General features: G+C 40.5%; 1 protein-coding gene across 3 annotated transcripts in view; it reads left to right on the top strand.

The window, feature by feature from the left end:
• The window catches only part of IARS1 (isoleucyl-tRNA synthetase 1), a 225591-nt gene that overhangs the window by 57976 nt on the left and 154386 nt on the right, over window positions 1-13229 (top strand). For 2 of the 3 annotated variants that reach the window (XM_074958200.1, XM_074958198.1), the window contains exons 8-9: window positions 9238-9355; window positions 12926-13073. In XM_074958200.1, coding sequence (XP_074814301.1) covers window positions 9238-9355; window positions 12926-13073 — 266 coding nt within the window. Of the gene's footprint in view, window positions 1-9237; window positions 9356-12925; window positions 13078-13229 lie in introns of all 3 variants that reach the window. The other variant, XM_074958201.1, reaches the window with a different exon arrangement.

The following is a 13229-nucleotide window of genomic DNA, read 5'->3' as shown; positions in this document are numbered from 1 at the left end:
TTTGAGGGCAAGGCGCTTCTCCTCGAAGCGGGCCACTGGAGGATATGGAGCCATTGGGATAGGTTGGTGGCTTGCACTTCCCAGCTTGTGATGTCCAAATCAGTTTTCTTAAAATATGCTTTCAGCGTGTCTTTGTAGCGTTTCCTCTGACGACCATGGGATCTCTGACCATGGGTGAGCTGAGAATAAAGGACTTGTTTTGGGAGGTGAGAGTCTGGCATCTGCACGCAATGTCCAGCCCAGCGAAGTTGGTGCATGAGGATCATTGCTTCAATGCTGGTGACATTGGCTTCAGCGAGAATGCTGGTGTTAGTGCGGTGATCTTGCCACTTGACGTGAAGGATCTTCTGGAGGCATTGTTGGTGATACCTTTCCAAACTCTTGAGTGAGAGTCCTCGCCTTTGGTAAGCTTGTGCAAGAAAATCCAGTATGGACTGAAGGTCATTCTCAGTGTGTGTGAGGATGACACAATCATCAGCATACTGAAAGTCAGTAATGGACGCCCTGAAGACTTTGAGCGGCGACGTCGAAGATTAAAGAGTCGCCCATCCATTCTATATTCAATGTCAACTGCATTGGGGAGATGATCTTTAACGAGGACCAAAATGACTGCTAAATAGATGGAAAACAGTGTTGGGGTAACAATGCATCCTTGCTTAACCCCAGTTTTGATGATGAAAGGTTCCATCTCAAGGGCATTACAGAGAACTGTGGCAGTCATCTGATCATGGAGAAGCCTTAGGACCTTGATAAATTTTGGAGGACAGCCAAATCTGGCCAGCACCTTCTACAGGGCTTCACCAAGATTTTTCCTGGATTTGGTGGGCAATGAAGATGATGTCAGTTGTTCCGCGGGATGATCTAAAACCGCACTGAGATTCTGGCAATATTTCCTTAGCAAGGGGAAGTAATTGGTTTAAGAGGATACAGGCAAGAATTTTCCCTGCTGTAGATGGAAAGGCAATGCCTTGATAGTTTCCACACTCCGACTTATCTCCTTTCTTAAAGATTTTAACAATGTTAGCGTTTCTGAAGTCTTTTGGAATCTTCTCATTATACCAGATATGAAGAAAAAGTTTGTGGAGCTTCCTTATTAGTTCTTCACCTCCAAACTTGGAGTCTTTAGCTGTTATGCCATCTGGCCTTGCTGCCTTGTACTTAGTTTGCATAATGACTCGTGTTACTTCTTCAGGGGAGGGAGGGTCTGTAGGAGATTTTCTTTCATGTTGTTGAGGTATAGATTTGATAGTAGCATCAGAGACAGTTGACTCGTGGTTCAAGAGTAGCTCAAAATGCTCCTTCCATCTGGCTTTGATGGCTTCATTGTCATTAAAATACATTGACCTGTCTTGGGCTTGGAGTGGTGTGGGTCCATGGGAGCATGGGCCGTAAATGGCCCTTATTGCCTGAAAGATACTCCTCATGTCATGTTTATCAGCATAAAGCTCAATCTCCTTGGCATTTTCTTGCCACCATTTATTTTTGATGCCACAGATTTTCCTTTGGGCTTCAGCCTTGAAGTGCTTGTATGACTCTCTTCTGCTGGTGTGATATGTCATCTTGCCACATGCAATGAGCTTTTCTTTTCTGGTCAAGCAGGCACTGAATCTCAGCATTGTTCTCATCAAACCACTCTTGGGGATGGCGGGTGACATAACCAATGGACTCAGCACATGCTGAGAGAATGGCAGTCTTTAATCCCTTCTAGAGATTTTTATTATTATCATCAGCTGTAGTCATAGCGGCAAACTTCTCTTGGAGACACTGCTGAAGTTTCTCCGGAGTCACTATATCTTCAAGAGACTTGACATTGAATTTCTTTTCTACTGTTTTTGCATGCTTGTGATGCCTTGAGGCGATCTGGAAATTCATGATTGATCTAACAAGGCAATGGTCTGTCGAACAGTCATCAGTTCCATGCATGGCCCTCATGATGCAGACATCCTTCTGATCTCTCGCTCTAACAATAGCTCCAGAAGGTGCCAGTGCCTAGAGCAAGGGTGTCTCCAGGTGGTCTTATACTTCACACTTTGTCTAAAGAGGGTGTTCATGATGACCAGGCCATGTTCTACGCATTTGCTCAGGAGGAGGATGCCATTGGAGTTAGCCTTTCCTACTCCTTCTTTCCCGATAGTGCCATTCCAGAGATCTGACTCCCATGGTGTACATGGTAGTAGTGGAAGCCTAGAAACCACCTGAAAGCATTAAAACAAACTTAGGTCCCAGTGGTAACTAGTGAATGAGCATCCAAATGCTCTGCACGTTTGCTATAGGGTAGGGCTGTGGTTCTCAACCACGCGTCTTCCGGGGGGTACATCAACTCATCTAGATATTTGTCTAGTTTTACAATAGGCTACATAAAAAGCACTAGTGAAGCCAGTACAAACTAAAATTTCATGCAGTAACTTGTTTATACTGCTCTATATGTATACATTGAAATGTAAGTATAATATTTATATTCCAGTTGATTTATTTTATAATTATATGGAAAATTGAGGAAGTAAGCAATTTTTCAGTAAGTGTCCTGTGACACTTTTGTATTTTTATGTATTTTATTTTTACTTTTTTGTAAGCAAGTAGTTTTTGAGTGAGGTGAAACTTAGGGGTATGCAAGACAAATCAAACAACTGAAACGCGTACAATGGTCTGGAAAGGTTGAGAGCGACTGGGATAGGTCATACTTGCTGAAGCAGAGTGTAAGCCAAGCATACTTTTTGCTGGAATTGTCTTGTCTTGTAGTGGGGGCTTGAATGCTGTGTTATATCTGTGGTAGGGAAGTATCCACTGACTTTGTCCTGCAATGGCTGAATTTATTAAATATTACAAGTGACATAAACCTTTAGTGCCTTGTACAATTTAGAGCATGCTCTCTCTGTCCTTGCCTAGGAATAAATATTAAATCTGTGGTTAAAGAACCAACTTATTTAAAATCTGGCTCCATTCTTCCTACTGACCCGACTGAGATAAGACAGTTAGGCTTTCTTTCTGTGACTGAATAGTACTAAATTAGGAATTAAAGTGAAACAGACTATAATTGTTATCTCCTGTAACAATACATACGTTTCAAAGAGAGTCTAGTAAAATTCCTTCTGCTGCTAGCAGATGTAGAATGGAAAGTTAGGGGAGAGACTCTAAAAGAACTGGAGGGCAAGGGGAACTGGTGCCAAACACGATCAGTGGCAAATACAAACCCTGTATATTTCAGGTGTGCCAGCTGTATGTGAATTTCTCTTTCCTTCGGTGAATTTCCTACAGGGGTGGATGAATGGTTTCGCTACACCATTAACAGGGGGCTCTGTTTCTTGGTCACTTTTCTAAGAATTGTCTTGATTCAAGAGAAGGGCAGAAAAGCAGTTCATGAAGAGATGGAAGTTTAGTGTGAAATCTGTTTGATTTTAAGCACATTTCCTCTGAGCTACATTAAATAGAAGCATAGATCCTGTTTTCTGCAAAATTAGTCTTTAGGGATGCAAGCCTTCTTTTAAAAAAAAAAAAAAAACCCCAAAAAGCTAACTCCCCCCACAAACAAAAAAACCCAAACATTCCCCCCCCCCGCTCCCCAAAAGAACCCAAAACATTTAAGATTGAGTATCCTTTAGAAGGAAATTCGGGTGAGTCCCCAAATTGATTTTCATTTGCAAACCAGGCAGGATTTTGTGTCCAAATCTGCATGAGTGGAAGGCTAGTGTGTCAACCATTGCACTAGCTAATGTCCCTGTACATACCATCTTTATATAAAGGCCCTTAATGACAATGTCTGTTCTGTGCTTGACAAAGTTTTGTGTTTGTATTGGCGTTTCATGCTCGGTGGTGGTGGCGGCGGCAGCAGATGACTATTTGTTAAAGGTGAAACAGGCATTTCCAGTTGGGTGACTTTTACCCTTGAACAGAACTTCATCTTTTTTAATATTAAAGACTGAAACACTTTGGCAGAATCTTTAAAGGAGTCCTAGGTGTTACTGTTCAGTAGTATTACTTAAATATTAGTTTTGTGCTCTAGAAGAGAGTTCTATGAGGGTTTCTGATGAGAAGGTACAGTCAGACCTCCAAGTCTTAAAAATACTTTTATTCATACTTGTGTGGAATTTTTAGGTTTGTTTCTCTCAGTGCAGGGTTGATTCAGGAGGTAACTGTATTTATAGCCCAAAATAGTGTAGAGAGCACACCATCTCGAGTTATTGAAACAAGTGCTGGCATACAGCATACTTTATCTTCTGACCCAAACAGAACTGCATTGAGTCAAAGTGAGTCAAAGTATCCCCATGCATTTTACTGACCTGAGACTGGCCTGCAGGAAGTGTCTCAGAAAGACATATATGTGCCAATGAAAGACCGTAAGGATTTTTAACACAACTATTGGTGTACCTTTCCAGATAGTCCTGTGGTCAGTTGAGTCCTGGATCTTAAACAGAAATTTCCCTGGTCAATGTGTAAAGGTCTGAAATAAAGTTGAGTTAAGGAAATAGTACTCCGCTCATAGCTGAAATATTTAATGTCATGCTGAGAAGCGTTAACAGAAAAAATAACTTAATTTTTTCACTTTTTAGAACAATCAAATATCTGAATGCTTGCTAGGAAGACATAATGTGCCATTTTCTATTCTCCACTGGCTTATAAGACTGGAGGCAGTATGAAAATTAGAAATAGAGAAATATCCCGATATACATTTTTGACACCACCCTATTTATCAGTAAGGATTTCAAGTGTGTTTGTGGCTCTTATATTACAGTCTTTTTTGGATTCCAACATGTCCTGATCTCTTCTTAAATACCAGAAGGAGGATATATTTTGGGGCCTGTTGACCTTGAATGTTTCTCAGTGTTTATGTGGATCGGTGCTTGTTTCAAATAGTTTAATAGCACCATCTAGTGTCTAATTCTGAAAGTTTCAGTCCTGAATATGGCTGAATTTAAAAACATAGTGTATGGGCTTGTCTACATGAGCACTTAGTTTGTGGTAAGCTGGGCTGTAAATCTAGCTTGCTCCACACTAAATGTCGGTGTGGACCCTGATGCTGCACTCTAAAAGACTTTAAAAAAAAAAAAAAAGTCCTAGTCATCCTAAGTTGTTTTTTCTATGGCTAATGACAGTACTGGACTCCTTGTGTAAGCCTTATTTTTTAACTCTGTTTAATAGGTAAGTTCTCATTGCCTTAAAAAACAACTACAAAAAATACCCCGCATGGCTACAATGTTGGCTTGTGATCATTTTGAGAGTCTTGTTTCCTGAACTACCTTGAATAGTGGAAGGGATTGCTTTCCCTTTCATGGAAGCAAAGAATTCTAGATGGTTTCAGATCTCTGACTTCTGATCAAGAATAGGCAAGATGCTAAACCAGCAAGCAGACAGATCCCCAAAGCAATGGGCTTGAGAATAACTCCACAAGGACCTTGTAAATATTAGACTCCCTGTCAGAGTGGTCCACTGAGCTACTTCCCTGTCATGTGGGTTGAAAGTGTGTATGCTGGACAACTTCTTTGCATCTGGGAGGTATGTTGAAGAATGTACTGCATGGTAGGTCGGCTAGCTGGTTGTATGAGAATTGGGGAAATCTTTTCTTTCAGGATAACAGGCTTCAGGCTCCTCTGAAGCAAAGATTTGTGACAGTTTTCTTGGTACCCAGATTAAGGTTAAATGTGATCCCAACTGCCGAAAACTATGATGAGGTTTGTGCTTTGTGATGTGTTGTGCGGGTGGATTGTTATTTTGTGTGGTGGGTTTTTTTTGGTTTGTTTTTTATTTGTGAATATAGTGCTTATCAGAGTATGGGGCTCAGGACCAGATCCCAAGAGATGCTCAGCACCTGCAAATTGCACCGTTTGGTAGGAGTTCAATGTGCCTTTGAGAATTAGGTCGTCAGTTTGCAGATGCTTAAGATGGCAATTAGAAATATGCGTTCACCTGTCTAATATTGTTTATAGAGTGAAATTCTTGGAATAGTAAGAGTGGTGAATAATTCTAACATGAGACAGTAGATATGTTCAAACTCATTAGGGTTAAGGACACTAGACATCACGGGGAACTTGTTTAAATACTTGCTTGTGGTTGAGTTTGGAAAGGCATGTTATGTTTCTGTTGATGAATCCCTTTTTAGGATTAAGTATGTTCTTCCTGTGTAGCCCCCATTAACATAGGTTGGGAGAAATTGAGAGACAAATTTGCTCAGGCCTTACATTTAATTTATAAATACCTATTGAACTACTGCTAAACAGACTGAGTGCAACTAAATTTGAGCACCTCAAATTTGAGGGGAAAAGTTAGCAGAAAGGAGTATATCAGGGGAATACATTTTTCTGTTAAAAAATTTTTTTTTTTTAGTATCCTATTTCCTTTGCACACAGAAGTAACCTGTGGTAAGAGAAGTTTCTGCACGCTTCCCTGTAGTATTGCTGACCTTCCAGAAAGGGCTGCTGTTTCTCTATGCCAGGATCACAAGCCTAATGCCTCTTTCAGACTAGTCATCAAATATATTTTGCTTACTTTAGGCTCATAAAGATGAATTAAAGGACTGTCCACTTGCAAGTAGTAACTGGCTTTTATTTTTTTTAGATCTAAGCAAAACTGCTGATGCTTAGTGTGCTGCTTTGGGGTAGGGAATGCTGCTAGCAGCAAAAGTTATGTCCTGTCTACTTTGTCATCTCCTAGTAAATGATACTTTATTGATAGAACGACAGTTATGTATAGCTCAGAGATGACAAATATATTTTGTCATGGTGGTAACACAAGCAGTTGCATCAAACAACAATCTGTTTTTATGACCCAATAGTGCAGTCTGCTCTGAATACAAATGACTATATCCTTTGACAATTGGAAATTTAAAAACAAACAAATTTTTAGTGTGAGATGTAGTAACCTCTCTTCAGAGATCTCTGAATGGTAATGCATTCTGAAAGCTAAATACTGTCTACCTGGCAGTGGAAAAAATTGAAGCTCCTAAATTGCAGGTGAATAAAATTACCACAAGAGGAGGATGTTCATTTGTATTTGAATTTTGTAGCTCCATCTAGTGGTCCCCCTTCTCTGATTTTTGTTAAGGTTACACGTACATCTAAGCAGTCATTAAATGTTCATAGATGTGGCACTGAACTGTTTTTCTCTGTGGGTTTGGTAGGCTATGTCCCTTTACGAAAAAAAAAAGTAAATTGGAGCTCTTTTGTGTATCTAAAAATATATATAAAATATTTTAATCAACACTTTTCAGAAGGCAAATGCAAGAATATTGAAGAATAAATCCAAAATCAGTGACTTGTCACAACTAAGTCATTTAATATAGCCTAAGTTGATAAAACATTAAATGAAAATTTATACTTTTGTTCAATTGCAACAGAGCTTCCCTAGTTAGGATACTGAAATACCTGTGTTTGAAAGTGCATTTCAATAAAATTTATCTCTACACTTTGGATATATTATTGCTTGAATGGTTGGTAGCTTTAAATTAATCCTAGTAATGATGCTCTTTTCATAAACTTAGCAGGTATATCTCCTCTCCTCTCTCAGGAGTAATGATCAAAAAGTAATGCATAGAAAAAACTATAAAGGTAGCCACTGTCAAAGTGGTCAACTATTTGGCTTCCTCACATTCAGAGCACCTTTATTCCAGACCAGAATTATATGTACTTGGGTAGGGGAAAGAATGTGTCCCAAAATGTGCACTTGAATAGTTCTTTGAATTTGGGTGATGGTGGGGGGAATATATACCTAGGGATCAGATTCTGTGTGGGTAAATAGTACTACTCTTCAGCTCCTTCTAGAAAATGAGCCCTACCAGTTTGAGAAGGCACTCTCAATGGATTGTGCAGAAGTTCATAAGATCCTGCAAGGTTTGCTGGACTCCTTGGTTTTGGCTCCCTTTGGTTGTGGCTGGATGCCTCTCTGGGTTTCTGAGACTTGAGTCCTCTTTGGTGCTTGGATGCTGCACTTTGCTCCCTGGAGTGTATTAAAGTGCTCACTAAACTGCTTGGTCTCCTACTGTTGGGTCATGGATGCCACTCTCAGTAGATTGTGCAGATCTTCATAATATGGTCTATAGTTTCTCCTGTCTGCAATGTAATAGTTGACATTTCTGATTATTAGGTTATCATTAGGCTTCAGTGTCAATAGGCCAGTTCATATCTCTCAGTGCTGGTGATTCAGGCTGCAGACTGATATCACTGTAGCTGTTGGAATTGTTTTCCCATGTTGAATGGTTATCTTAAACATAAGACCAAGAGATCTTTGTTTAAATGAATGCATAGATTCTGAAGCACAAAATAAGGGTGTGCAGAAAAAAGGACCAATTGCCAAAACAGCATGACCCAGCGCAATTTGGTCTCATAAACATACTATTTAACAAGACCGCTCTGTGTTTGCTTGCATGTTTGCAAGATGTTCATCTGGAAGGAAACACTGAAAATGTTAACAGTGCTTTGAAAACGTAGCTTGGGTGATTCAAGAGTTTTTAAAGTCAGTAGCAATTGCTGAATAGTCTGATCATCCAACTACAAAATAACTAGACTCCCCAGGACCACAGGGCCAGATTCCGGTGTGATAATTTTGAGCCCTTGGAGAACTGTGTCACTGAACATGCAAGCCTCTTGAATGAGACTTTACAAATAAAGGTGTACAATGTAGACGGTGAAGATCTTTGCCTACTTTTTGAAGAGACATCATTCACCTGGGTTGCAAAAAATCCACTATTTTCTCCCCTCCCAATGATGCACAGTGCCATACATATAGCTGGTGAAGCAAGGGTCTTTTGGGATGGAAAGTGTTATACAACGGTTCATTAATGTAAATCATGGAATCACAAAATTTCTTGTTCTCTAAACAAACGTAGTTGCCTAGATGTGGCCTCTTGAGGAAAGCATCTCGTGTTAATCACAGAAATTTAAGTTTTGTGGTCCCCAAGCAGGAAGTTGGGGAAAGATTGAACTGTTACAGTGATTTATATGCCATGTGTTGTGTGATTTGTGCAAGGAAGGCAGAGCTGGCAGGATGACCTAAAGCGGAATCTAACTGAAAGAATATTCACAACAAAAATGTCATAGTGGCATTAAGTATTTATATTGTTTCAAGATACAACTTGTATATGGTATGTGCAGATGCTTTAAGTTCTGGTGTTTCAAGTAGTAAATATTGTCTATAGTTTGAAAATTATATGAACTTTTCAGAATACCTTCTCTACTGGATCATAATCCTACACTACAGCTGCTTTTAGTTTGAATCTTAAGCTATTATATGTTCCTTATTTACTTTTAGGTGGGTTTTCAAACAGCTGTATGACAAAGGACTGGTTTACAGAGGCGTTAAGGTTATGCCTTTCTCGACAGCATGTAATACTCCCCTTTCGAATTTTGAGTCTCACCAGAACTACAAGGTACGTCAGTGTCTATATGTGTGTGTAATAATCTGACCCCTGAAACTGCTCTGTCATATTGGAGTGTCTGTCTGTTTTGGATTGGAAAGTTTAAATACTTCATTTGCGTGGAATGTAGGCTTATCGACATACTCCAAACTGATAGAATAGTGCTAGTAAAGAGCTGGCCTAGTCATGTATATGTCCTGCTGTGATTTTTCTGACAGTTCCTTTGGTCATTATTTGTTTCCCCTTTCACCATTCTCACAGCCTTTGAGCCGGGAAATTGCTCCACTTCTACCTCACACGTTTCTGAGTACCTCACCGTGTTGGGTTTCTACAGTGAATATTTTACACTGCACCTTTCCTGCTCACCCCAGCAGAGGATGCCCTGTATATTGATTCTTATCTTCTGGGGCGACCTAGTTGGCAGTTCAGCAGACTCACCTGTAACTTACCAAAGTTAGCAGATGAGTTGTGGGAGGAGAATTGAATTCTGTGATCTTATATCCAGTGTTGCAGCTTAAATACCACTTGTTGCTCCTCTGCCTTCTCTTGTGCCATTAGTAAAGCTATTCCTTAGCACTCGTTTCAAGAAACGAAGGAAGGAAATGGAATCATGAACTTCTGCAATGAAGCATGATATTATTAGTATAGTATAAAAACCGATTTTAGTGTGTAACAGAAACCATAAGTGTGCTTAGAGGAAGCCCCCATGTAGCAAACTTTCACAATTGAAAAATAAATAAATAAAATCCCAGTCATTTTGTGTCTGAGTAAAGAAAAGTATATTGTTAAGGGAACTGAGATAACTCAAATCGAGAAATACTAAGCAATTATTTTATTTGTAAATATAACAAGATTCAGCTTTCAAAATGCCAGGATGTTGTTGAGTTGCTTGGCATGTTGAGTACTTCGTGAAACATTCGAACAAGCTGGTTAGAAACATCCCGGTCTTTGTATAACAATTGGTAGGGACTAAATTTTATTTATAGCATGGTCTTCCTTAGGTGTTGCTCATAATCCAAGCATTACATAACTGTTTGAGTCTGACTGTTGCCTGCCCCACCTGCTTATAGAAAGAATTCCTTCTGGAGCAGCCCTTAGCTTTGACGTAAATAGCTGCCCATTCCATAGTGGAATTACCTATTCTGAGCTGTGTTGCTGGAGAGGAGTCAGGGATGCTTTCAGTGCACAAATGGCAACGTGACATAATCTGTTTGAGTGTTCCTGGTTTATGCATATGATGTTAATTTGTTAGATGTTGTAAAAATGCCCAAAGAAAGCTTTTTAATGCAGTTTGGAACTTTTCACTTTGGAAAGCATTGCATGTTTTACTAAATTTAATGATTTCATAGCACACAAACTAAAGAGAGACTGTACAGTATAGTATACCAAAGGATCAGCTTTCTTGCCATGGAAGTGTGGTATCCCTTTATTGGTGGAATGAAGGAGCCATTATTTAGGAGGGAAAATGAAGAATAAATTGTTCATTTGAAACTCCAGGGGGATTTTAGGCAGGCAGAAGAATATTGCCCCTGTACCTTTTTGTCAGGGACTTTACAGATAACGCACCTTCTCTTGCAAACAAAAGAGGTCGTGTCTTCAGGTTTTCATATTTCATTTACCAGGTGGCACCTCTAATGTTACAGTACCATGTTGCAGTGGGGGTCATTGTTTCACCAACAATTCAGAAGTAAAAGTGCTGTCTACCTACCTGAACAACTTCAGATATCCATCTAGGTTTCACCTGAAGGTTTTCTATTAGAGCAGTGACCTTTCCAACCCTGTTTAGTTTGCTATTTATTTACATCAGAGCATTAATTGAAGACTTGTGCTTACTAAATATTCAATGTATATGTAATATTTTGTTTGCAAAATTGTGCAAGCATTAAGTTTATTCACACAACACCGCTGTGAAGTAGGTAGGAAAGAAAAATGGACGCAGTTGGAGGTTTATAAAGAGAATCAAACTCCACATTAAGAATCTATCATGGAGCCTGAGAATGCTTTTACTTTTAGTTACAAAATAGCAAACTTGTTCTTTAGTTCTATAACAAAAATGTTACCATTCCTGCAGGCTGCCATTCGGTAACGAGCTCTACAGAGCTATGGTAGATCTGTATTGCCACTTAGATTCGAGCCATAAAACTGCTGTTGCTTCAAAAAATTTGGGGTTTGAGTAACACTTGCTCTTCAAATTTGCCTGTTGGAAATAATTCCTTACACAATTATGTAAAATGCGAATCCTGTAAGACTCTGGGCTCTTCATCAGGGCGTAACTTCATTTAAGATCTTCCACAATCCAATAGTATTGATAATACAGAAACTATAACTTGTGCAAGTGCTTCACTCTCTCCAGTGGTGCAAACAGATTTTAATTCTCACTGGTACACATAGGCAAGTCATGGGAGGGACACAAAGGCGGGGCATGAGCTAAAGGGGGGCCGCACGTGACCTCCCCATGTGACCCCTCTCTGCCTTGCTTCCCAGCCCGGGGCCCCCACACTCTCCCCGTCCCCATCCCATCCCATGTTACTTGGGGGTGGGGCTCTGTCCTCCTGCTGCGCTGGATCCTGATTTTGGAACTGCATGGCTCTCCCAGGAACCGCAAAGGCCAAAGGAGCAGAACATGGGGCCGCCTGGTGACCCCACACCAGCAGCTCCGGGCTTTACCGCCCACAGCCCTTCCATGCAGCTGCGTCTCCGTTCTGGGGTCTGTACAGCCTCGCTGGAGGGCAGGGCTGGGAGGGGAGCTAAGGGTGGGTATTGATATAGCAGAGGAGCTCCTGGCGTGGGGCACTGGCTACTGAGAGTGGCAGCCCCACGTTCTGCTGCTGTTCCCGGGAGAGCCCTGCTGTTCTGAAAATGTCTTTCTGGTACGGTGTATCTGACTGTACCTGCTTACTTGCACCACTGACTCTCTCCCAGTGTAACACTGATATTATTAATACAAAAGGATTCCTTTGACATGATTGAAGGCAGGACTCTTGGAGGCTGACTGGTAGAAAACCATCTGTCAGTTGTGCATTATGTTTTAAACATCTATGTACTCATATGTATAAGGACATATAGTTTATGTGCCTTGGTTAACAATAGTTGCCTGCGAAGAGAAAACTTTCTCAAGTGAGAGCTTGTCCTCCCAACTGCTGGTCCCCTGGGACAAACTAGGTGAGTGTTGTACTCCAGGTTTCAGCAGCTGAAAAATTATTAAACTATGAAGGAAACCTTTAACCAGTTCTGATCTTGGATTATCTTTGTATAATCTTAGGAAGGGATTATCAAAGGCATCTGAGGGAGTCAGGCACCCAACTCTCAGGCTTTAGAAATAAACTCTGACTACGTTGAGGCAGTTGTGTCCCTCGTGATTTGGGCAAGTAGCCTACATGGGGGAGGTGGAGAGATGTGCTTAAGTTGGTCCTCATCTGCATTCACTCTTATTGCCTTTCTTTGACAAGCTAGGTTGCAGGGCACTAAAGGAACCAGGTAATTGAGTGACAACAGTTGTCACTGCTTTTCCTTGGAAAGTGTTTTCTCGCCAACTCACAAGAAACCTTTCATATCCCTCTCCCTATCACTGTTTCATTTAAGGATGTTCAAGATCCTTCGGTGATTGTGAGCTTCCCATTGGATGAAGATGAAAATGTCTCTCTTGTTGCTTGGACAACTACCCCCTGGACCCTGCCTAGTAACTTGGCCCTCTGTGTTAACCCAGAATTGCAATATGTGAAAGTAAAAGGCAAGTGCTAACCTGATATGAAATACAATGAAAATGTAGTTCCATTGAACTCATACATGTGTATGGCAGTCTCTGTGATATACAATTCTGTTTGACTTTCAACATGTAGCATTTCACTGGAATTGACTGTATGCTGTTCTGAAGGATGAGTCCAAT

Source organism: Natator depressus, chromosome 7, assembly GCF_965152275.1.
Source record: "Natator depressus isolate rNatDep1 chromosome 7, rNatDep2.hap1, whole genome shotgun sequence".
NCBI lineage: Eukaryota > Metazoa > Chordata > Testudines > Cheloniidae > Natator > Natator depressus.
This window is presented reverse-complemented; position numbering and strand designations above follow the sequence as displayed.